The sequence below is a fragment of the Astatotilapia calliptera genome, chromosome 7 (assembly GCF_964374335.1).
Source record: "Astatotilapia calliptera chromosome 7, fAstCal68.1, whole genome shotgun sequence".
NCBI classification, from domain to species: Eukaryota; Metazoa; Chordata; class Actinopteri; order Cichliformes; family Cichlidae; genus Astatotilapia; species Astatotilapia calliptera.
In genome coordinates this window covers 60,527,324-60,553,094 of record NC_137428.1, presented here as the reverse complement: position 1 = coordinate 60,553,094, position 25,771 = coordinate 60,527,324, and the positions used below count along the sequence as shown (strand labels likewise).

The 25,771-nt window shown below is 42.6% G+C and overlaps 1 protein-coding gene across 8 annotated transcripts in view; it reads right to left on the bottom strand.

Moving 5' to 3' along the window:
- Positions 1 to 25,771, bottom strand: part of frmd4a (FERM domain containing 4A) — a 94,934-nt gene that overhangs the window by 33,265 nt on the left and 35,898 nt on the right. For 4 of the 8 annotated variants that reach the window (XM_026176131.2, XM_080304757.1, XM_080304758.1 and 1 more), the window contains exon 1: positions 19,551 to 20,021. The exons of the other annotated variants lie outside the window; for them this stretch is intronic. In XM_026176131.2, the coding sequence (XP_026031916.2) occupies positions 19,551 to 19,643 (93 nt within the window). In that variant the 5' untranslated portion in view covers positions 19,644 to 20,021. Of the gene's footprint in view, positions 1 to 19,550; positions 20,022 to 25,771 lie in introns of those variants that run through there. 8 annotated transcript variants of the gene reach the window in all.

Below are 25,771 nucleotides of genomic sequence, written 5' to 3'. Positions count from 1 at the left end.
CCAGCTTTGCTTCTCGCTGTCACCGGAGTTGCTTCGAAAACACGGGAATAATGGAGGCAAGATGTGGGGGCGGGGAGAGGAGGGGGAATTTTCTGCAGCGGCAGCTCGCAGCCATGAGAAACTGCAGACCTCTCTCTCTTTCCTGATGTGTGAGTGTGTGTGTGTGTGTGTCTGCACCCAAACATCTGTGTCTGCAGGACGGTACTGATACATAACAACGTAAAGTCTGCCTACTTTAAGAAATCCGCTGTGCAGGGGCAGGAGGAGTTGAGACTATCTAATATGAGTGATCACCTTTAAATCAGCATGTAACAAGTGTATTGTGACAGAGCTGCACAAACCTTCAAATGCTGGTTATACCCTGCTAAAAAGCAAACAAGCAGAGGTTTCTGTCTAGACCCTTGGTTTGCGCTCCCTCTCTCTGCCTCTCCCTACAGCTTGTAGCTTCCTGTCTGCGCTTTCAAACACAAATCTTGCTCACAGGTTTGGCTTGCTTGAATGAATCCTGGCCCTTCAGTCCACTGCAGCCGTTGCACTGACTCTCTCTTTTTTTTTTGTATGACCTAAATTGGGCACTTGTGTTCACCTTGCACGGCTGGAACAGCAGCCGTTAAAACCGCAAGCTGTTAACATAACAAAATCAGTCTGGTTTGTGGATCCATAAATAGATACTAAGATGTGCAGTGGAGGGTGCTTATAAAAAGTTTGAATGATTCAGCTATTCTGCCTTTTACAACAAGAAGCAGTCCCCGTGTTATGAAAACAGTGTGAGCACCCATGCAAAGCAGGTATGCATATGTGGCACACCTTGTGTACTCGGTGTCATTCTGTTTATTTGAGTGAAATGCAGTTGTGCCATATGTGATTCATTGAAATGCTCTCTTCCCAAACATTTAGCAATATCAAGATGCAATTACATTTTATAAGCTTGGCTTGAAAAGCTTTCTTGCAACCACGGTGTATGCTGCAACCCCAAAATTCAGCTTAGTTTGCTAAATGTAGAGGGTCACATGAGAAACGAGGAGGTGTATCCTTTTCCCTTCTGCCGGATTTTTCTGTTTCTGGATATTTTTGGCCTGCTCCAGACACCGGAAACTGGCCTGTCCAACTTAAACATCTCCAGATGACTCTTTCTTTGGCATTAATACATACAGCCGTCCCCTCATTCTTTTTCTCCGGTCAAATTCACATCTCCGTTTATTGGTAGCTTCCTCAATTTGCTGTGATAAGAGTCCTGTTGTTTAACAGTGCCAGGGAGAGTGAAAGAAGGGGGACAGAGGAGACTAGAAGCAGGATCCTGAACACTTACACTGCATGAGTCTATGAATGATTCCTCCTGCATGGCATGTCTCTGTAAAGCACTTTGAATCACCTTGTTGTTGAATTGTGCTATACAAATAAACTTGCCTTGCCTTGCCTTGCCTTGCCTTGCATGGATGAAGCTGAACCACAAAAAAAAAAACATAAATAAAAAGGAGGGAAGAAGGGAAGCAAGGCAGGAAGGAACAATAACAGGCAACTGTGATTTACTGAGCCACCCTATCCAGTGTCCATGGCCCTTATCTTCCCATACATGCTAACCTCTCCATGACCTACAGACAGTATTGCCAAGAACTACAAAGTGAGAAACACTTGTAGGTGTAACATTTCTGGACCCTGACCGAGCCTTGTTATGGAGCCAGTTTGCTTCTATTCTGGGCTGGGGTGTGGCTGTAATAATGAGGTGCTGATTAAGTATTTTTCTGCAGAGTACCGATCCAAAGGGTAAAGATCTGAATGGCTGAGGTGGGTTTAACAGGGTAGAGTGGGGATTTAGGGTCAGACAGGGAAACACAGCTGTTGGTCTGTGTTGGGAAAGGTAAGCTATGTTGGTGGAACCCAATATAAACACCGCTGAACGGTTAATTGAAGCAAGATGGAGAATCTCCTCAACCCTAACTGTGGGATGATGTGGTAGGCAATTAAGACTGACACACACATACACACACACACACACACTCTGTCTTGCTCCGTCTACCGTTGTCTGCTTCTCCCACATATTTATAGAGACAAAATAAACAGACACTCTTAAACACGTCACTTTGAGAGCAAGCGTGCTGTGACACAAGCACTCCGATGATGATTTATGATGCTGAGATCATTACATCTCAGCAGGCTTTACGACTTGTCTGCAGTTTGAACGCAACAGCATCTACGTATGGTGTAGATTAGATTACAATGCAGAAGAAAAATAAAACATTGGGAATACAGTTTCAGTTCAGTCCAGTAGGTTATTTAAGACCTGATGGAAAAATAATAGCAGGGCCAAATCCTGTCTTCCCCCTCAAACTAGTGTTTCACAGAGTGGCAGAGTGAGATGGAGCAGGGAGGGTCAAGGAAAGGCAGCCAGGAATGTCTGGAGAAAAGACTGACCGTCGAGATCTGTTTTGTTTGTACAAGTGTGTATATGGGAGCGTGCGTGCGTGTTATTGTGTGTGTCTGTGAGCTCCACCCTCACTGCCCGTGAGTGACTTTGGGACTGAAATGTGGTTCCAGTTAGGGCGTTTTTTAAAATCAGAAACATACTGGCACTTCAAACAAACTGGGGATATTTTTGAAGCCAACGCAGCTTTGTTCTTATTTTACTACAAAGCTCCATTCCCAGACTTCCACTAAAAAAAACAAAAAAAACAAGAAAAACAAAAAAAACCCATCCCCCCCCTCATTTTAATATAGAATCACAACTCTGACTAAAACTGACAGACGGAGACGCTTATGAATTTCAAAACCCACACGGGCACTTTTAGCGGGAACAGTAAAGACATTGGGAATAATGCTGTATAAAAGATTTTTGCAAGATCCAAACTTTTGTTGTGTTGAAGTCACACCAATCCACCTCTGCCTTCACATCTTAAGTTCAACCTCGCTGCCATTTGCACCCTTAGGAACCTCGATTCCAAACGAACTGAAAAGATAAGACTTTTGCCTTTTCTTGCTTCATGGTGAAAACTGCCAGAAAGCATTTCTGCTACACACACACGCACGCACTCAAGAAAAATGTACATTCATCGACAGATCAAAGTGTCATCAAAGGGTCTCTAAAAAATATGCACAATGTGAGCCAGTGGTTTGTGCTTCTTAAAAAGATTGTGTGGATAAGAGAAACAAAAATAACACATGAAGACACAGCAATAGTTTTTTTTGTGCTGGTAGAGTTAATCTGAACATGCCTTGCAGTCATAACATTAAACTTCACCTTGTTCCGCTTGATTCCTCATGAAATTTTTCTTTTTATTCTTTGCAGATTACACACTGAAAGGTCACATTGCCTAATCCCAAAATAATGAAGTCCTTTCTTAACCCCCACCCCCTCCCTCCCCAATCCCTGCACACCTATGTTGTTCCTGTAACAGTCAGTTGTGTGGACTTATCTCTTTATGCTTAATTAGCTCCTCCTCCTCTTTGTTTCAAGCCCGTATCGTCCTTCTGTTTGTCTCAGTTCTTCCATTTCCTTTTTTTGGGTTTTGTAAATCCTTTATATACATTTGTTTCAACTGCACTTTGTGGTTGAACAAAATTTTGGCCTCACAGACGTACACGTGTGCATGGGCGGCTCACTCACAGAACCAGCAGTTATATTTAAAACTCTAAAACAACACCACAGTCTCCTATGATTACATCCAAGCAAACAAGCACAATGCGGTGATACAGCGCCACAGTGCGTCAAGTATAGGAGGGAATGGCCGCAGGCTGCTTTGATTATTCAGTTCGAATTTTTTTTTTTATGAAAATGAGATGTACAGAAAGTGCCAAAAGGGCTTAATCCACTTTCTAAAGGTGGCTCCCCCAGTTCATGAGTCTTTTCATGTCTTCTCTTTTAGATGACTTTTCCCTGTCAGGTTTATTGGAATGGACCGTACAGTCTATCTGTCTGTCTATAGATGTACTGAGAGTGCCAGCAACCTGAAAGAAGAGTACAGAAGTTCAGGACAAATAGGTACGAGTGATGTCATGTCTTCTCAATGAAACACAGTCTCAGTGATTGCGGGGGATGATCTGAGAGGATGTGGACTGTCAGTGTTCACAGGGGAAGGATCTTTTACCCCTACACCTCCTCTCTTCATCTATAATTTAGACAATGAGAAATCACTATAGACCCAAGCGACCCTGTGTTCACTGATACTGCTGGCACTGCACTCAGAAGGACAGTGTGACGTAGAGAGGAGTGTGCGGTTCTGCACAGTATCCTTTGTATACAGTGTGTGTGTGTTTGCATCTGTGTGTACAACCCACTGAATTTTGCTGATCAATGAGCCTTCCTTGTAGAGCTCTTTTTATCTTTGCTTTCTTTGGCTTTTGTTTGGTGTCCCATAAGCAAAAACCAAAAAAAAAGGAAAACCCCGCATGTTTGTGTGTGCCCTCGTGGCGTAAACTCAAGGGCACTGAGTGCTGCAGAGCAGTTGAACCCATGTGGCCTCTATTCCCTGCCCTGTGACAAGATGGAATACCAAACACACTAATCATTTAGCAAGCTGAATATTAAACAGTGCTGTCTGCAAGTTCTATTTGTGTGTGTGTGTGTGTGCGTGTGTTTGTGTCCTAATGTATTCTACTAGCCTATTAAACATGTACCCTGAGACCAGAAACAGCAGGGGAGATTTTGGGGCAAAAGGTGCCTAAATCCTCTCTGTGCCTTGCTGATTTTGCCTGGTGTGTGTGTGTGTGTGTGTGTCCTCCAGGTCCAAAGACCCTCTAGGCTAATTAGGGAAACAGCCAAAGAACAACACCATTCAAAGCACTGGCTTTACAGGAGCTTGGTGAGCTTCCATCCTCATGATACTTCAGAGATTTTCAAACCACCCACTTCTTTAGCTGAGTGCATGGAAACATCCTGCAGTGTCAAGTGCACACACGCACACATACTCTCGCATGCACATAAATGTTTGACCGGCCTCACTGCTCCGTGCTTGCCAAAGTAAGATGCAAACAAAAGTTGCCATGGCAACGTTCTAGGAGATCTACTCTTGTCTGTCACTCAGTCCTGTGCCAGAAATGTAGGGCACTTAAAGGAGGAGGCAATGTCACACAATGGTCAGACATTGTAACAAAAATAGGTATGACTGTGGTGTACAAGTGTACAGCAAAAAGGCACGCAATAAAGGCTTCAAGTGATTCAGTGCAACTGATGACAGTGTCATGATGCCTGATGAAAAAGACAAGTGAACCCTTTGCTCTACCAAGCCACTATGTACTCATAATTTCACACATCTGCACCTTCACTATTCCAGCTCGCGTTCACAGGGAATTGGCAAGGGAAAAGGCTGAAAAGGGTTAAGGAAGACAGATTGGAGAAAAAAGGAGAATACATGAGAGATGAGCCAGGCAGAGAAATCGACACAACATATAGAAGAAGCTGAAAGCTATGAAGTTATGGGCTGAACAGGGTGCAGCCTAGGACATTTCTTCATCTTGCTTCAGGATCTATTTTGAGGTATTATAATGAAAAAAAGGGGAATGAAAAAGAGTTATCGGCCCCTCCACAAGTCCCGTCCTGCAGCCTGTGTAGTCAGTTTGAACTGTGCTCTATAGCTGGGATTTATCAATCCATAACTTTGGTTCATTGTGACTAAGCTCCATTATGACACACTTGATTCCTCTGAGGCAGGGTAGTGAAAAATGACCCAGCTCATCTGCAGGGAGAGCCCTTAGGCATTTGTGTGTGGTCTGTGCACAGGTGTGTGTAGTGTATAAATATATAAATATATATGGATGTGGGTGCAATTCCTGTCGTCCAAAGGGAATCCCGTCACAGTAAAGATATTGAAGGTTATCCATTTGTCCACTTTGCCTCAAGGAAATTGGCAGTCTGAAGGTTTGGAAAGCCTTTTCTTTCTTTTGAAAGCACCTGATTAAAAAAAACGGCTGTGGTATAGAACCTCAACAAAGCTTACCATTCCTAAAATCTAAGCTGTGGATGTATATGCATTCACTCTCATTCAGGGGCACAATTAGCTACTTTGGACTGGAGGAACCATTTCATGCCTTACAAATTTTCAAGGTAGTCTCTACTTTTTGTTTGTCGGCATTAGAGGAACTAGGAACCATCAAAGTTCTTGGAAACATTTTTTGAGGTCTTTCGTTAGCTCCTCCTTCAGCATAGACATAGTGCTTACTGTACACATGTAGTTGTACATGTGTTGATTTGTGTGGTGCTTACAACTGCATATATAATAACTGCTAGAATTCCTACTCAGCTGCTTGAGACATTCAAACACAGTGAAGCTATTTAGAGAGAAAATGAAGAAGATTAACTAACATTAATAATAAGATGATAAAAAACCACAACAATCATGGCTTAATGAAAGCTACCCTTGTCCACAGACTGGTAACATGCTGCACAAATGATTCATTAGTCGAATTCTAATTTCATCAAAGGCTCCAGGAGCCTCTGCCTCTTGTTAGTGAATCATTGTATACTTAACAATGCAAAAAGAAAATAATCACTTGTAATGTTACATTATATAACTTAAAATAGCACATTTGGGTGCTTTCAGCTACATGTCTTTTTTTCCCCAAGTCTATTATTATCACAAAAGATCCAATCATGGCACCTTCCGGCTTGTTGTGAATGTGGTCTAGTTGTTGCTATGCCAACCATGTAGCAACAATACTTCATGTAAGTGTTCCTGCTAACTGCAAATGAAAACAGGCAAAAACCTCAGAAATGCATAGCGGTCTTGGTGGACCACCCCAGCAGATAGTTACTGTTTGGGGCGATACACTAACTTGTCAGATCTGAATGTTTTGGCTCAGGCAAATGTTGATATTTCTCTCATCTCTCCAGTTTAATACGCATGCAAAACTCTAAACCTCTTTTCAGTAAACACATGTGGACTCACTGTTAGAGGGTATAATATCCGTACAAACAGAGGATCTGAGAGTCCCTGAGAGGGATTTCCCCAGATATTTACCAGATTCTCGTAGTAATCCTCTGGGATTACCATTCTATACCGTGGCCCTAACCTTTGAACTTAAAACATTATAAGCTCTTACATCCCCAACACTAATGTCGCATTTAAACCAATCTCTTCATTCGCTGGAAGAGGACCACCTCCAAAAACCTTATATCATGTCCGTTCTGGCCACGATTCAGACACACTGAGAGGATTTAAAGGGATACCCGCCAGCTTTATCGAGCAGGCCTCTCAGCCTTGGCCCAATAAAACACTGACTAGATACTGCAAACATGTTCAACATCCAAATAGTCTCCAACATGGTAACTGATGCCTGGCAAAGTTATTTAAAATCAGACAGTCTTTTTCACGCACCAACGATGGATGGTTTTCCTTTAAAAAAAGTATGACTACCATCCTGTTCATATCCAATATCGTGCCTTAAACCAGAGAAATCAGATTAGCCCTTCTAATACTGTACAGCATGTGTGAAGATGTCAGTGTGCGCCCATGCATGTGCCTGTAATTAATTAAAAGTGAGAGGCCATCCTGTGAAGGACTCTGATATATTTTTACATCACCGGAGAAATTATAGTCTGGCACGGTTGATAGCTGCTAAATGATAATATTGCACATGGAGAATTAAATTGGAGAAGGGTGTTGTGCTTTAAATATTTAACATGTAACAGGGTTGCAGATCATAAGAAGCCTCATCAAACAACTTTAAAGCAACAAAATGTGGACAACGATTCAGTCTTTGATCGTGAATTATGATTTACAGAGTGAAATTATAACTTAGAGTTCAACTCCTGATGAATCAGTTCAGAAGAATTTTCCTTGCTTCAAACATGATCAAACAACGACAAGCTTCGCTCTCCTCCGCTTTTTCCTCTTCCTCTTTCACACATCCATTTACACTCACACACTGGGTATTTGATAAACCTGGGAATGGAGCAGTGGAAATGTTTTCCAGACGATCTATGCAAATAAGTCCTAATCCCCAGGGATACACTGTAAACGGCTTGAACCACCAACACAATCTACAGAGGGGTATTTGTGTGTGCATGTGTGTGCGTCGATGTAGGGATATCAAACAAACACACCTCCAGCTAGTTGCCAACAAATTAGAAAATTACAAGTAAATAAACAAAGTACTGGAAAACTTTGGTACAATGTCGATTCTGGCCTTCCCATCCACGAACCCTTTCTGCCGGTTGTGGGAAAAGATTTTCTCACATACAGATCCTGACTTTGGCAATGAGAACAAAGACTGCTGCCAGACAGCCCTAGCGATCAGAATTCTTCAGCAGGAAGTCACAAGTTTAACCTCATCCTCTATCCAATAATTACTTGGCTGGAAAATGGGATAACGTTGGGAATAAGCAAGGACACAGAGATTTCGGATTCTGGACATTTGCCTGCCTGTCATAAGGTTATTTACCGACATCTGTTTCAGTAGAACACTTTACAAATTGATGATAAATTGAACATGAGCGTAAGAGAGACTTCACAAAGTAGGCTGATTACAATTGTGACCTAATTCAGGGGAGCTGCTGGCAATCACAGTGGATTCTTCCCAACACTGTACTTTGACTGAGAGCCAAAAGTCCACAAACAAAAGCAGTAACTGGACAGATACAAATGAACCAAGTCTAAGACAGAAGAAGGATTGTGTATCCTATATCTTAGGGTGCCGTTGCTGCGTCTCTGGTTCGTATCATAAAGTACTGGGACCACTCAGTGGGAAAGGAATACATCCAATACATTTTCTCACAGGAAACGGCACCAGATGAGTTTGGTGGGAGTAAACTGGCTTGGATTTCAGTGTAAAATATGAGGAGAGCCTACGAGCTAATGCACCATAAGAGTTACAACGAATATACCTTATGCGTGCAATCTTAAATATGCATAAAATGTTTCAGTGGTATTGTGTTGCTAGGAAACAGCTTGGATCAAAGTTTATTTGTCATGTAGGAGAACCAGTTTCCTGTCAGCATTGTTATTAGCAAGAGCTGTAACAGGAAGCAAACTGAGTCTATCTAGGATGTTTATCTTGTCAAGTCTAAAAAGCTCCACGGGGATGCCGAACACGCTTGCTAAACAAGTCACTTCAGGTTGTTATGAATAAAATGATGGCTTGGAGTAATTTTTGTGAGTTGTATTACACTGACTACAGGTTGATTAAAAGAAAAAAACAAAACAAGAAACAAAACAACAAATCTTGCAGCTCAGGGGAAGTCCGACCACCTGCGTTTGCTATAGTCTTTACTGTTGCGTCTTCCCTGCGCAGGATATCCTGCCTTCGGGATGGGGTGGGATGATAAGAAGGGGGTTGGTAGGATATAAATGAAAAAAAGAAAAGGCACGATGTGAACAGCTGAAATTGATGCAAATTGGAAGCAGCACGAGAAATGACAAACAAATACCCTGAGACACTGTGTAACGCAGCACAGCCGAGCGCTGCCCTGTTGGTACTAACCCTGTTTAAGGGGTCGCATCACCAGAGGAAAAAGTGTGACTGGAGGCTGTTGAGTCAATATTACTCAGCCTGATGTATGGAAGTGTGAACACACAGCTCACAAGAGAAATAAGTGTACGTCTGTGTGAGCAAACAACATTTCATAAATGCCGTCTGCTGGTTAATGCAGCGCTACGGCTCCATCGAACGGGGCGATGATCCGCACAACACGCAGAGCGACGTTGGTGCGAAATCATCACCTTGACGCACAGTATTCCCAAATGGATTGAGCATACTGGACTGCTGGTGATGCAAGCCTTCACTGGTCACAGTTGAAATGACTGCAGGGAGAAAGAGCTGAAAGGAAAAGCAGTCGAATTTTAAGTAGGACCAAATTTTTAAAAAGAAAGTTTGAGAGTAAAACAAGGCACGGCATGGTCCTGGGACAGGTTAGAGCCACGACTGGAAATGTTTTCCAGTTCAAGAGAAGAAAAAAAAGATGGAAAAGAAGTGTAGAAAGTGAAAACAGGTTGGTAGAAGTTAAGGCCTTGTCTGTGTCTATCATTCCGGCTCTCTTTCTTTCTTTTCCCCTCTCTCTCCTATTGTGTGTGTGCCAGTTGTGTGAGGCTGGGTATCTCATTAACAGTAATAGAGGAAGCCAGGCAGGGCGGCAGTGAGCCAGGGATATCCCCATCCCACAGTCTGACACACTGACCCCTCCTTCTCTGCTATTGAAACTCCCACCGCTATTAACTGCTCCACCTTGGACTGTACCACTTTTCCAGGCCAGGGGAAATATTGTTGAAAGGACTTCTCCAGAGGATGTTTAGGGAGCATTAAAAGAGCCCCTCCTGAAAGGTGCCTTAGTGTGGACCAGGATGGGGTTGTTAAGGATGGGTTAGACTTAGGGAGGCCTTGTTTCAGCTTCCTCTGATTGTGTTACCCTCCCTTAGGATGCTTAAACCGAGAAGCTACATAAAACCGCATTTGAAGACAAAAGTTAGAATAACAATCCAGATTATTCTCCTCTTGAGAATAAAAAGGGAATCGGAGAAAAAAGGCAGGAAAACGCGCATGCTGTGTATGTTTATCTTCGTGTGCATGTATGCGCTGATGAATTTTTGCTATGCAGTGTGCTTCTTATCATTTAGCTACAGGCCTGGTGAGTCTGTTGGGTTTGTCCTGGTGGTACCAGCTGCATACAGGCCAGGTGAGATGCTTGGGGAATACTAATGGGTCCATGAAAGCCCTGTGCATCAATTCAGACATGGTGACGTGAATACTGATCAAGCTTTTTGCTGAATCACAGCTAGACAGGCACAAGGCACAAAAGAAGCTGCTGCTTTTACACAAATAAAATAATGCAGACTAGAGAAAGGGCTTGCATTATTAAAGCAAATTGACACATTTAGAGAACACAAAGTTAGCAGGGAGTGAAATGTGAGGCAAAGGAGACAGAGAGACCAAACAGCTTACAAAATAGCCTCTATGTGTGTGTTTTTGTGTGCAAGCATCCCCCTTTTAGATGCCCATAGAAACACTTACCAGCTTAACAGCTTAGTTACCACCTCTTTAATACTGACCTTGGCAACGTAACTTCCTGTTGTGTATGCCGAGCACAACAAAAACAAAAGAACACTATACACAGGAACGGCTAAGTGAAAAAAAGTTCTATTCAGTACATAAACCTAGCAGGAACATAGCCATGACATCCAACCCAGTTCTGTCCTTCAAGCTTAATGAAACAAATCAGTCAAGTTTAACCCTGCCCTGTCTCTGGCTCCAGCCTTTGTCAGGACATACCTGGCCCTAGAGTACATCATCTGTTCCCTACTTGTCTTTCTTCTTCTGCCTCAAGCCCTTGACGCACAAGTGCAGAATCCTTCATTAATAACAGCTCCTTATTACACGGGAGGGCAGCATGTAAACGCAAGTATGTCTTAACAGGTGCACAATTATTTGGGATAAAATGTAGTGCAAAATGCTTACTGAGATGATTGTGCATAGAAATCTATCTGATATATATTTTTCTTTCTTTCTTTCTTTCTTTCTTTCTTTCTTTCTTTCTTTCTTTCTTTCTTTTTCTTTCTTTCTTTTTTAAATGTTTACGTTTTATGTGTATTGGAGGTGAATCCTACCTGATAAAGCGGCCTTGAAACACACCTGTGTGTGTGCAATAGATGCAGAGGCCCAGGAAGGTTCCTGGCATGCATGCGAATCCGCCGGATGGCTGTGGAGGTGAGAGTCCATAGCAAGCCCTGTCGAGTACAGACCACCTCATCTAAACCCAACAAGACAGCCTCCATCCCTAACTAACTACTTTGCCACCAGACGAATACACAGCAATATGAGTTTATATCAAAGGGACATCCACAGGTAGTGGCAATGAGATGGTATGATTAGCCTTTATTGTCCTCTTGATGCCACTTAGATCCAGTAGATAATACATGAGTCATTTGTAGAGGTAAGCCTGAGAGAGACAGGTTAACCCCAGTGTCTGTCTCCTCTCTTGTCCCTCTAGGGCCACTTGCTTCTCTGGGATTCACTGGAGTGATGCCTCCTCAAGGTCAAACCCTGCTAGTCCTTCTGCCCCAGTCCCACACAGCTAGTGTTCCCTGCTGACTCCTTCTCTCCTGGTCCTCCTCTCTTCCTGTCCCTTTTCTTCCCACTGAAGCAAAGCACCCTCTGTCCGTTGCTCTCAGCGTCACAAACACAAACATTCCCACTTAGGAAATGCAGCCGGTCTCTTAGTCTACCCGACTGGAGGTTGTTTTTAAAGCGATATGCACTCGAATACTGCAGCACACACTGAGGGAAACCAGTCCTCTCACTTTCTCTCTCACTGTCTTGGTTTTCAAGGAAAGAGGTATGTTTCTGTGGTAAGTCCATTCCTTTCAAACACCTGTTCAGACTGAACACTAAGTGTATGTTTTTGAAGGAAAAGAAGACTGGCACACATGATATACAAGCATAACTGCAAGCACGATACAGTAGAATGAATCACAGTAACACTGACATCTGGTCACTTGGATTTTTGCCAGAATGTTTTTAAAAAAGGACATATTTTTCCCCCAAGCCAGTTTTCCCAGGCTGGAGTATCCTGGTCTGACCTATCTAAGCTTTGAAAAAAGAAAAATGATGCCTGCTCCAACCGTCTGCTAGTCTTCGCCAACTCATTATCTTGTGAAAAAAAAAAGACTGAATATAATTCATTACGTCAAACTAAGTTGTTTATTTGAGTCAGAAATCCACAATGAATCTTACACTTGCTTGCATACATCCATTTGCAAAAATGGCCACATGGAGGCAATACAAACCCCATATATAATCTCTGCCAAGCAAGCAGCGCCTGTATGTAAATCCTTGCCAGTCTGTTATAAATTCTGGCTTAACAGCACTACTAAAACACTACAGCTTGTATGAGAAATGCTCACTATGTTACGTCTGATAGAAATGTTAAAGTAACTCTAAAATCAAACACACACATTTTTTTTGCCTCCTGCAGATCACGACTGGTTACAGAGAATTTTATTTATGGCAGTTGTGCTATTTAAAAATAACGTCTGCTGGTTTTGTACAGCCAAATGCTTTCATTTTTCCTACTTTCGTCACAGTCTGTCCTCAGAGACTTGATCGATATAAAAATTCAATAACTCTGTACAGTACAGTAATTCTTTGCCTTTTCTACCAAACCACCAATCTGACTGTGTGTATGTGGGGGGGGGGGATTAAATGGCCTTTCGTAGCCCGCTCTGATTCATTGCGAGGCTTATTGATGCGAGGGTCATTTCTGTACTGCTGAGATAGTGTGCTTGTGTGTGAGACTTTGTGTGCATACAAATTATTGTATGACTTAAAGGAACCACAAACATATGAGTGGGAGGCTGTTGTGGTGTACATCGGGTTCAGAACATAACATAAGTAAACTTCTAAGAATCAGCTTACATTTACACCAACCATAAGCTCCAGAATACCTCTGCTTCCACAGCAATCATTTCCCATACTTCTATCTCAGGGTTTGACGTTGTCCTCTCAGTGGTGTCTTGAGAAACTCATGAGGAATGTGTGGTATTTGTGCAGTGTGAATTTTCCAAACTGACTGGAGACGCTCATCTCACAGTGACCGTAACTTACAAGGGGGTGTAAATATTTGTTTCGGCGAGGAGAGAAGAGGGAGGCTGGGTATGAGTGTGCGCTGTTCCCATGATTCCATGTGTTTGCTGTGTCCTGCTGAATCCTGGGAAAGGTCAGACAGCCACTGTGATGTAAACAGACACGGCCAACAGTGTCAGCTGGGCGGCTATCCACGAAGTAAGAAGACGGAGTGGAAAAGAGACTTTTTTTACATTCAGAACCGTGATGGACAAATTGAATTGACAGTTAACTAGTGAGAAAATCTACATAAGACACGGGGAAATCATCTGTCTGCTCCTCATGTATACATGTCTGGCCTCTTTACTTTCTCCTGTTTCTCCATCTCTTTTGGCCTCTTTCATCTCTCGTCTCTCATATCTCTCAGTCTTCCTTCTGCTCTCTGATTTTCCACTCAGGCGTGTTACACTAGAGTGGAGGCAAGGCAGAAAGAGCGAGTGAAAGAGAGAGGAGTGGAGGGAAATGGGTCACCAAAACTATAAATTCACAAGCAGATTCTCAGCTGAGGCTCTCTGGCACACAAATACCTTAAACGAGCTGTGCGCCAGAGAGCAAAAAGTGCACCTGACACTGACACGTTGAAACACTTTATGCAACACTGAACCCGACACGTGACTTGCATGGGTCTAGATTGCTTTGGATTTTTCTTTTTTTTTCTTTCCAACATACAAAGACACACAGATCGATGTCATTGCAACAGAGCTCGTAAGTGACACATCCATATAGACCCAACCAGGAATTCAATTCTGATCAGTCTTGCTTAATGTGATCACATTAGAGGTGCAAGCAGAAAAATCAATAACATAAAGTAATCTGGCCCGAGAGACGGATGAATGCAATGAGCTTCTATATGTCTGCGTCTGTGAGAGTGAAAGAGTGCATGCTGTGAGCTTTAGTTTCACTAGTCCTGTGGGTGTTTGGAATAAATTAAATAAAAATATTGTTTACTGAGCATTTGTGCAATGAAAAACACCCAGTGATGACATGACATAAGCCTTTGAAGTATTGGGACTTTTATACTCTCTTAAGTATAGAAGTTGACCTAGTTCATGTGTTATATGCTCTAAATACTGTACACACATGCATTAAAGGGTGTTCACGCACATGCACGCACATATACACTCTCGCTCTTTCTACCTATCTCTCTCAAGCTAATCATTGTCTCCACTTTGCCTGGCAGATAAATATTAATGAGGATTACTATGTTACTGCAGCACACCCACGGGAAACCAAGAGCCTGCCACTCTCTCCTGCTTTCTAACCCTTTCCTGCTCCATCTCTCTTTGCTACTCCCACACGCACACACACACACACACACACACACACACACACACACACACACACACACACACACACACACACACACACACACACACACACAATTCAAACAACTGCCAAAAAAAGTCTGCCACTTTAAGAAAATGCCTGTCCCCCCTCAACTCTCTAGATTTCTTAATATGCCGTACAATGATTCACACACAGACTCACACACACATGCAAACTATGAATAAACCCCTTCATATGAGTGAGTCACAGACATGCCTCGGTTCTCATTGAGACGTGTTATCTCTGTCTAACAAAGGGCACAGATTGTGCTGGGATATTTAAGGAACATTTCAGGGGTCTCCACATCCTGTTTTGTGGGAGATGGAGTTTTGTCCCATCAGCCCACGATCATCTTTGTCTTTCTTCGGTGCTTGCCTAAAGAACATTATTGTGTTTCTTCCTATATCAGTTAAATGTCTTTATCTTTCGGTGTAAAAAAGGACCTGAGGTAACAAAAAATACAAAAATAAACCTGAATTGAATTTTTCCCCACTCTCTCTGTCTTGAGATGATTGTCATTTCTGTGAATAGAGAAGCAGATATAATGAAGAAATCTTACTGAGCTCTGCATGCATGTGGCAGATGATGGGAACACATAGTTAGACCGACTGACACACACACACACACACACACACACACACACACACACACACACACACATCCCATCCATCTACTGGAAATGTTTTGGCAAAGGACACAAGACTCCACTTTCACCATAGCTACCCCGCTAGCAGACTGTCTCCATAGAGAAAGCATATCATCAGCAGCCTTACTGTCCTCAGCCTTCACTCACAGTCATAGGCGATCATCTCTTGTTTGATCTGTACAGATTTACTTTGAACTTGTATGCAGCTGCGCCATGTGTCTATCTGCGGGTTGATTTTGGACAGGCAATAAAAGACATGAAAAAAAAAAAAATCATAGCCCAGAGTAATGAAAGAAACAGGGTGGAGAAGAGGGTGGGAGTCTCCCGTTCAACCCCCCTTTCTTCAGTGGCTCAATAACATTCTTCATTCTGAGCTGCCTTGGGGAGAAAAGGGGGTCCCCTTTCATGCCGAGCAGGGTGTGGTGCAAGAGGGGCCGTCACGAACCTTTAGCTCTAGTTATCCCCACCTCTTTCTTTTTTTCTCGCCTCTTTCTCCTTCTCTTTGTCTCTTTAATTGGACTGACTGACCACCGCTCTCTCACCTACAGTCCTGGGGGCATGTTGGGATCTCAGGAAATCAATACTGTAGCAAAGGAAAGGAGAGCTGTAGGGGCAAAAAGCTCAAAAGTCAGACTTTTTAGCAAACACGCAGAGAAATGATAAACAAATTACAGATATTTTGGGTGTTGTGTTTCCCTTTGGTTTCCATGTCAACTATTCAAGTCCTTGAATGAATTCTGACTCTAATGTCCCGGCAATTAGATCAGTCTGATGGGAAACAAGTAAGAGAAGCAAGAATGCCAGAATCCAGCCCTGACCTTCTCTGTGATTGGTCCAGACAGGATGTTTAAAGGTAACAAGGATCGATTAGTATTCCTGCCTTAAGTCTTGCATGGCTGCTTCTAGCTTTCAGCCCTGTAATGGTAACTGCTGTCAAGTTATTGTCTGTTTGGATTCCTGTTTAGCTCATGAATGTTTGTTCTGAACATGTGTATATGTGTTTGTGTGAACTTCTCCTTCTTTGACAGCGATCCCCCCCTCCCACCTTCATGCCCTCACTCCCCTGCAGTGCTCCCGACAACAACATGTTTCCCCGGAGACCGATTCAATCTCCTAAAATCAGAAATTGCACACAAACACTTGCACAGGCACAACCGCCAGTCCTCCCTCTCTCCTCTTTGTTTGTTTGGGTTTGGCTTTGTTCTTAATTTCACAGATAAAAGCTGAGCAGCTTTACATGACAGCAAGATAACAAAGGCAGGAAGATAATCCTAATTCAGCCAGCTCACAGAGGTAATCTAAACTGAAAAATATCCCCTCAAAGAAGCTGTTTTTTAAAGCTGTCAACACCAACTGTGCAATTTCTCACCACAACATCATGGTGTCAATACCATAAGTACTTCTGTCCCATTTTCACACTAATGCACAGAGGCAGAAGAAGGATGACGTCATATATAAAAGACCTGTAAGCAACAATCGCATGTGACAGACAACAAGATGCAGAAAACGTGTAACACAAATGGAAAAAACCCGAAACACAATCAAGTCCAGTTAACAAGGCATGTTTTTTTTGTTTTTTAATATGTCATAGATACTGACTGGGAACAAAGATAGCTAATTAGCCACTCGTCCATCACAAGCTACTGATGCAGACGTGACGTGACACGATTCATCTGCATTAGATTAGTGACAGGGCACAGATGAAAAGGTGTGTTTTCACTCTGCAATTTGCAAGTGAAAACGCACCTTTTGGATCAAGCTTTAAAATATATTTCAAGTAAGTTCCCGAATGGTTTGGAGCAAAGTGTATAGCCAGTGGGGATCCATACCCATTAACGTGTGCTTTTTAAATGGGAGACGCTGAAGGACATGGAAAAACTAGGTTCCAAGTATGTAAAATGCTTTAGCTATATTTAAGCTGTCAGTAATAAAATTTCCACTAGAACCTTTCACTTGCTTAGTCAGGTCATATATACATACTTATAAGCAGATTTCTTTCTCTTAGCCCTCTAGCCATCTTACGTAGTTGTATAAGATACAGATGGAGTAGAATGAGTTGTCTAACATGACAAGTCAGAGCAGGACATAGCTGCAGCTGTGAATAGAAGTGAAATCATTTCAGTGGCTCAGTAAGACCACGGAGAGAGGAAAAGTCATTAACCAACAGACAGTCAACATTTACAGAGCGTCGCGCATAGAAACCGGCTTGTTCACCTGTCATCACTTAACAGATAAATTACTCAGACAGTCTGGTGATTTAAAATAATTTTTGTTGACATATTAAACGCTGTGTTACCTGTTTTGTTTGACTCATTACTATTTTTCATAAAAAGTGACGCAGTCACCGCCTCCCACATCAAGCCAGTGATTTTTTCCGGTGCGGCAGTACAAAAATGTGACCAAGTTTATGTAAATCACAACAAGTAATCCCTCTTCAGTCTGTCTGCTCACAGCTGGTGTTAAGGAAAAAAAATGGGAGGAAGATAAATGGAATTCAATCAAGAGAGACTGTGTGTGAAAATCTGCTTTTCTCCGTTAATTAAGGTGATTTGAGCGAGGGTGTCTGTTAGTGGCTCCAGCCAATCATCGAGCAGCAATTACATTTCTGAAAAGGGCAGTGAATATTCAATTTCCTTCAATCAAGGACTGTTACGAATGCCAGATAGATTCAGACAGAAGCGATCCACCCAGGAGCTTAAATACCAGCATTAATAACACATAATAACACAAACTGAGTCTTAAGATGATAACTTGAATGCATCATAGCTATAATATAGTGTCTGACATGCTCCTGCCTCTGATCTCTTTCACTTCAACTGTATAGCTTATCATCAACAAAGAAACCAGGTTGCATTTTATGTACTGTGATGATGCAGCGGTGGTGTGTATATTTAGGCTCATAAAAACGAAAGCTTTTCCATCTAATTTATGATAGCATGTGCACAGCATGTGTTTTCTTGCGTGTGCTGGTGTATATCCTCTGCTCAGTGAAAGCAAAAACCACAAAGAAAGTGGCGATTCTCCAAAGGCCTCGTGGCATTTAGGAGTCCCAGCCACTCAAAGAGGCACATTTATGAGACCAAAGTCACCTCATAGCGAGTGAGTAGACTGAGAATTGAAAAGAAAGATGAAATTCCTTTCAGTATCATCATGCAAGCAGATTGTGATTGTTGGAATGCAAATCTGGAAGCTCTATATCTTCGGTTCGCACGTCACCTGAACACACACTGTACTTAAGTGTGATTCACTTAATACCAGTGCATTCACTGCATGAAAGAACGCTGACACCCATCACAGAATGAAAGCACAGCTGCAAACCTTTTTTTTTTACATTTCTTAAAGAAACATGACAATTAGGAGTAAACAACTTTGCTGAGCACCAAAAGACATGAATTACATGGCAAGTTACAGCGTGTCTTTACAACTGACACAAGGGTTAACTTTGCACCACACATTCCATGTAGCTGGGAACTATTATCTCCAGCCACCAATCTCCACCCACCGCACACACAAACACGTAAACACAAGCTTCTGGTGCCTTGCAGATGAGCTGAACTGTACTGTTTAAAGAAAAAAACAAAACGATCTGGGACAGCACAGGATTCAGCACTTTAAACTGGGCTGAAGTTGAAGCTTTGCTTGATAAAAGCCCATCTCTCGAGTTTAATTGCACTGACAGTGACAGGCAAACGAGCTGCACTCCCACTGTGAGACTTCCCTGTAACCTTGAAGCCGAGGACGGCCGAATGCATTAGCGGTGACAGAGACAGGCTGAGAACTACAAAGATTGACAGACTCAGACTGGCAGGACGAGAAACACAGAGAACTATTGTCCACTGTAGAGATTAAAAGCTTTGCTCTTGACTTGCCTTGCACCAACTCAAATCTAATATAGTCCTTTGGATTAGTCAAGAACCTTTTTTAAATCCCACTTACACACACAAAGATGCTTAAAAAAATACTGTCAAACAGACATAAAGTCAAAGAAGGAGGGATAAAAGTGAAAGAGGTTAACTGAGGGAAGCTTGTCTCTTACCCTCTCTGCACTGTTCCTTCGAAGAGTCCCCACCGGCAGCTTAAGCATCAGCCGGCGGGTTCTCCCGGGCGTCACCGCTCCCTGAACCACCATAGTACGCTCCAGAGTGCGCGTGTCTGTGGGTGTGAGAGCATGTGTGTGAGAGTGTGAAGTGGGTGTCCTCGCTGTCCCGTCCAGCCTGACAGCCGTAGTTCACGCGAGCTTGCGCGTGGCGGTGTTAGAGGGAAGGAAGAGTGTGATGTGAGCGTAGCTGTAGAAGTCCCACACGGGTCCTATGTGCCTCTCTCTGCTTCTGTTTCCCTCTGTGTTAAAAGGCTTCCCATTCTGCTCCACACAGTTACACTCCGCTCTGCCGCTCATGAGGTGAATGAGTGTGTAAGAGTGTATGGGAGGGAGAGGGAGTGTGCTTTGTCTCTCCTCTCTTCTCCCCTCTCCAGCTTTGGCAGCTTCCCCTCCCTTCCTCACATACTCACTTCCTTCAGTCAGGGGCTTAACCAGGTCACTGGATTAATGTGACGTTACAGCTCTTATTAGCATACGCACTTGTGTCACATGACTCAATAATTATTGTGTGTGAGCATATATACCCCCACCACCCACACAGCCCTTACAGGGAATCACGTGGGGAACCTCAAAAGGAATATGGGATGTTTTGCCATCTGGTAGGGAGATTATCTTCGAAATCCCACATCCCAGCTTTCTCTCCCTGCACTGTCTGGAATAGAACACAAAGGAAGAATACATACACACTCACTAGCATGCATCCTCACAGACCAGCATGCATGTTGCTCATGCATGCAGATATTGATCATATTATCACTCGGTTCTTTGCCTATATGGGGGCAACTGTGGCAATTGGCCAGAGTTTTTTCCACAAAGCTGTGACAGCAGTGGACAGTTTGGAGTATCGATCTGGCCTTTGCGGAGACCTTTTATCATGGTAAAACCGCAGCCGTAGAGATCTGCGACTAGCTGCGGCTTCATTCAGCTGAGTCAGTCCTCTGTATCCACCATTGTGGTCTTTACATGTCCATTAAAGCTATTGGAATCAAGAGTTACTGCTGCACCTTGTCATATCTACATCATCACTCACTCCTGTGCTCTTTTTTTACTCCGGCACATCAATACTAAGCTGTCAGCTGATTAAATAAAGTGAATCGACACGCGCTCACATATGCAAAGCTGTTAGGTATGCACATATCCATGCACACATGCACAGCTGCGCACATCTCGAGAAGGCAAGGTAACCATTGCTAACCAGTAACACTGGAAATATAAACCTGTAAGATTTAGCTTGGTCATCCCAGTCAAGAGGTGAACTGATGCTGGATCACAGAGCAAAAATTTAGAGTAAAGTGATTAAAATGAGCAAACTAACCAACTTCTTCCTTCTCCCATATCATTTCTATAATTGAGGATCTCTGACAGCTTTCGTTACACGAGACTATATATGTCACACACACACACACACAAACACACACACAAAAATACCCCACACATTGTGTTAAAGCCAAGAGCCAAGCATACAGGAGGAAATCATCTGCAGTGGTAATCCCCAGAAAGCATTATTTATTCATCACCCTGGCCTCCATCGGTGTGTGAGTGACTGTGGCCTACATGAGAAATATCAGAGGGCTATTTTTAAACTTGGTGTGCAGACATCCAGGTCTAACAGATAAGGAACCAAAATGACTTGGTTCATTTCTCTCTCCCTCTCTGCAATATGACTGGTACTCTGTGTGGTGTGCTTCCTTGACATTAATTCACATGGTGATGACATAGTTCAAGCTCTGCTGCTGATTGGGGAGACAATGCACAAAATCCTGTACTGTACATCCCCTTGACAGTGAGATGAAAATGCACCCTTCTAATAGAGCACTTAAAGTTTGGTTTGCGATCCTTTGTTCTCTTCTTTTTTTATTTGCTTCTTTATTTATTTATTTTTTGCTTGAAATGTGCAATAAACTCCTCAAATCCACAAAGGTGATAAGCCCTCTTCTTGACAGGAGGGAGAAAAAAATAAAGGCAAGTAAAAACAACATGCTACTATTCTTGATGCCTCGGGCTGCTTGCACAATGACCCATTTCAGTCAACAAGCACATAAAGCACATAAAAAAGTAAAGCAAACGGGATTTGCGCTCGGTAACAAAATACATGAAATATAAACCTGTGTACATGATAAAGAGCAAAAACATAAATTTGTAGGAAAAAGCTAGGAGATTCTGACAAGCTTTGCTTCACAAGCACCCGCTGTCCTCAAAGTGAACCATCAGCTATTAATACATTTGCAAAAAAAGAAAAAAAAAACTGCAGAGAGAGGAAGAGAAAGAAAAGAAAATCTACGCCTGAGAGACGCTAATGAGGGAAACAAAGCAGCTGGATTGTCTGGGTTTTATTTCTGCTGTTCTTTTTTTGTGCGTGTCTGCTTAGTCTTTGTTCGTAGTTGCAACCATAAGAAGCGATGGTTCTCCAATGCTAGACTCCCGGCATTGTGATGCATTAATTTACCCTGATAACCCAGCCAGTCTCTGCCCACGGCTGTCTGACTCATCCCTATGGTCCTGCTCCTCAACTCTGTATGTTTGTGCGTCTGTGTGCGTGTGTATGTGTGTGGGAGTATGTGTTTATGGAAATGCCCTCTAGTTGGACCGACTCCCCGTCCCAAGCGGAATGGAGGGGGATTGATTGTTTACGTTTCAAGACACCACAAATTACAAAGGGTTGAGTTACAGCATCATCGCAGGCAAAACAGATAAACGATTGTATAGCTAAACAGTACCACCCTGATAGCGTAACTCGATTCGCTGCTCACTGTGTGCTTTCATCTGCGCTTCTACATGTATGCCAGCCTTGCATCTCCTGAGAGTGAGATGAGCAGAATGTGGGGCCTCCCCACCCTTCATCAGGCCAGAACCAATCATAATGACTTCTCCACAGGGAAGCATCCACTTCAATTACCATCTTCTCAGCAGTGTCTGTGTAAGAGAACCCGGGAAACACCATTACATGCTAAGAAAGGTAATGGATCGCCTGTGAGATTGTTTTATATGAGTCACAGTAAAAACTGGGGCATATTTGTGTTTCAGAGAGATTTGGTGCAACGCTAGGACAGGTTGTCCTGGTCAAACTGTGTCGCTCAGCACACATCTGCTCAACCTGTCTGTATGTGTGTGTGTGTGTGCGCGCGAGAGTGTGCGTGCAAACTGCAAACCTGCTTAGGTGTTGTTCCGTAATATTATTGTTCAAAGCGTTGGCACCAAAGCACTGCAGTCAAGCTGTCTTTCTAGCCTTAGGAACACAGAAGATAAATGTGGCCTTTAATAAAATCTTTGTCCAAGTGCAGTCCACAAATACACTGCTATTATCCAGCCATCTATGTCTTAACAGAATTACAATATATCATTCCAATGGGCCAATCAGCAGTCTATTAGCAGGGCAAAAACACATTTGAATGTGGTGCTAGATGTGCAATATGCCTCAGAGAAAAGCATTCAAAGCTTCTGAATTATTCACCCGAGTGTGCTGGAAGCCCTGAGCGTGTGCTGGGCCAGCTGACATCCGAATCTGAACCATGATGGAAATTGAAGGATGAATGATAATGGCTCATCGGTTTGATCCGTCTGCACATAAAATGGGATCGAGTTTATGATAATTTTGTTGTTGTTTTTATTAAATGTATTTATTTAATTCTGTTTGAATGATCCTGCTGCCAAAGACTAATGCGGCAAGTAAATGAGATACATCTGATTGCAGAAACTGACTATATTACTATACTTTTCAAACTTCTTTTTCAAAAGAAATTTGAATAATATCTTTCAAAAAAAGAAGTTTCTCCGTTCTTGTAAATATTTTCCACTCAGTAAATCGTACAAGACCCCCATAAATAAAAACAAATTGATTCTGCTATCAAATATTAGTATAACCAAACTCTGATATTGCTTATTTCTCTCAGCTGTTGTTGCCCAAAAGCTATCAAAACACAACAATGAGCCATTGCTGCACTGGGGGACATAGTTTTTTTTTCTTTTGTTCCATTAACATGAATAGGGACTGTAGTTTATTTTGAGTCAATCCCCTGATTCTGCAACTGCAAATAGCCCCGCACAAGGCATTATTTACTTCTTCTTCTTTTTGTCCAGCTTTTAAATATTTATATCTCCAGTAGTAACAAATGGGCTTGGGGCTGCAGGATGCAGACAGTGTAGAGAAAGACGGACTCAAATAACAATGAGAGATCGACTGACACATGCTGGTTTTGTTCTTCTTGCAGGATTTTTTTTTTGTTAATAAGAAAGATACTTAAGTCACATCTCAATCAATATCGAGATCAAAATATTTCAGATTAAAGGACAATTGATTGCTTGGGAGCAAACGGGAGAGTGAGTGACGAGGTGCAAACAGAAAGGGGAAAGAGGTCAGCTCGCACTAGCTGAACAATTTTGTCACTGGTCAGAGAACTGGTCAGAGAACACACCCATTACATAACAGAATACTCTCACATAATACACTCAGTCAATAGCCAATGTTTGAATCAACACATCTGCAGCAGTGCAGTCAAAAGAGAATAGTTTGCTAATAAAGAGGCTTTTTGTATGCATGTACTGTAGACACGCATGTTGTATAATTCCGTAGCAAAACTCTCATTGTGACAAGGAAGCGCTTGGTATCGGTACGTCACAGTGTTTGTGCTCCTGGCGGAGTGAATGCTCTCAGAGACCACAGGCCCTTTGTGACCAAATAGCTCTCCCAAAGATATAAACCAGTACTTTATGGCTGCTGGAAGCAGAGGAGACGATGGAGACGAAAAAAAAAAAAAAAAAGCAGAGCAGTGCATTACAGCTGTGATGGAAGCAAACCCATCCAGCTGAGGTCTTTCTCCTTTGGAAGAAACCGGGGGATGGGGGAGACGAGAAGAGATGTAGGACTAAGGAAGAGTAGGAGATGGAAGGATTAGTACCGCCTGCAGGCTGTATCATAGATGTGATGTTGGAAGAGATGATTGGGAGGTGTTTGTGGGGTGCACAAGGAGGAGATTCAATTAAACTACACAGGGATTGAATGCATTTTTAATCACGCTGCCTCAGTTGCTGATGTGACAGTCAGCCTTTGTGCTAGATTGCGAGGCATCCTCTGCAAGAGGAGTTGCCATGCCTCCCTGTCTGTGTGTCTTCTCCTCTCCTCATAGCTCAGCAGCACAATGCACAACAGCTCTGGCGTGAGATGATATGATGCCAGAAACCAGTATTTCATAGCAACAAGAAAAAAATCCAATCAGCAGATACAGATCACATTACTGGTTCATTAAATTTCAAAGGAGCACACATGTGTGAGCTTATTTTAACAGTGTTGAATTAAAAAAAAAACAACAACTTTGCTGACCCGAAATATCCAGCTTCCTGCGAGCGAATGTGGCAACAAAATAGTGACCTCCTTTTCTAGTAGTAAAAGAGGCTGTGAAGGAAGTTCATTGCCTTGGATCCTCTCAGCTTCCCTAAATCATTCATATGTGCAGCTGTGCTAATGAAAATAGCAGTGAGCCCTTGAATATAGCTGCGCACTTCACTGCTGCTCTAAGCCAGTGAGCAGCATAGATAGGGCTCTGGAGGTCTTTTTCTAGCAGAGGATGGAGAACTGCTGTCATTATTCTAATGATCCTTAATTTTCCTATAACGATCCTGGTCTCTGAGCTTAACTGTCCTAATTCACACATACACACAGTCAGACTTATTGAATACACACTTTACAACAAGGACGACTATATACAATATCACAGGCCTGATCCATAACACCATCTACTGCTGGTAAGTCTTCCAATATAAGTCCTTAATTCCCCCTTCCCTTACTTGATGGGTCACTGAAATAGGCTTCTGCGTAGCTCACGTCTGCATGTTGTGAGTGTTTGTGTATGCATGCATTGCCATATGCGCATACGTCTAGCCAGCAGTCTGGAATGTGTGCACACGATTTGAATATTTCTCATTTAAGTATGCAAAGTGGCCAGATAACCCTCTGTTTTCCACCCTCTTCCAGCAATTAGAGAAATAAATAAAAAAGCGTTCTAATTAGGATGTTGAGAGGAAATGTAGAGGAAGGAAGCATTTTCCTTACTCCAATTTTTCCGTCCCACATGCGGTGCATGAATAATCCAAATGTTGCTCTGGCCATAAACAGTAATCTTTATTGCCATGGTCATAAATCATCCTTTGGATATACAGAAAGA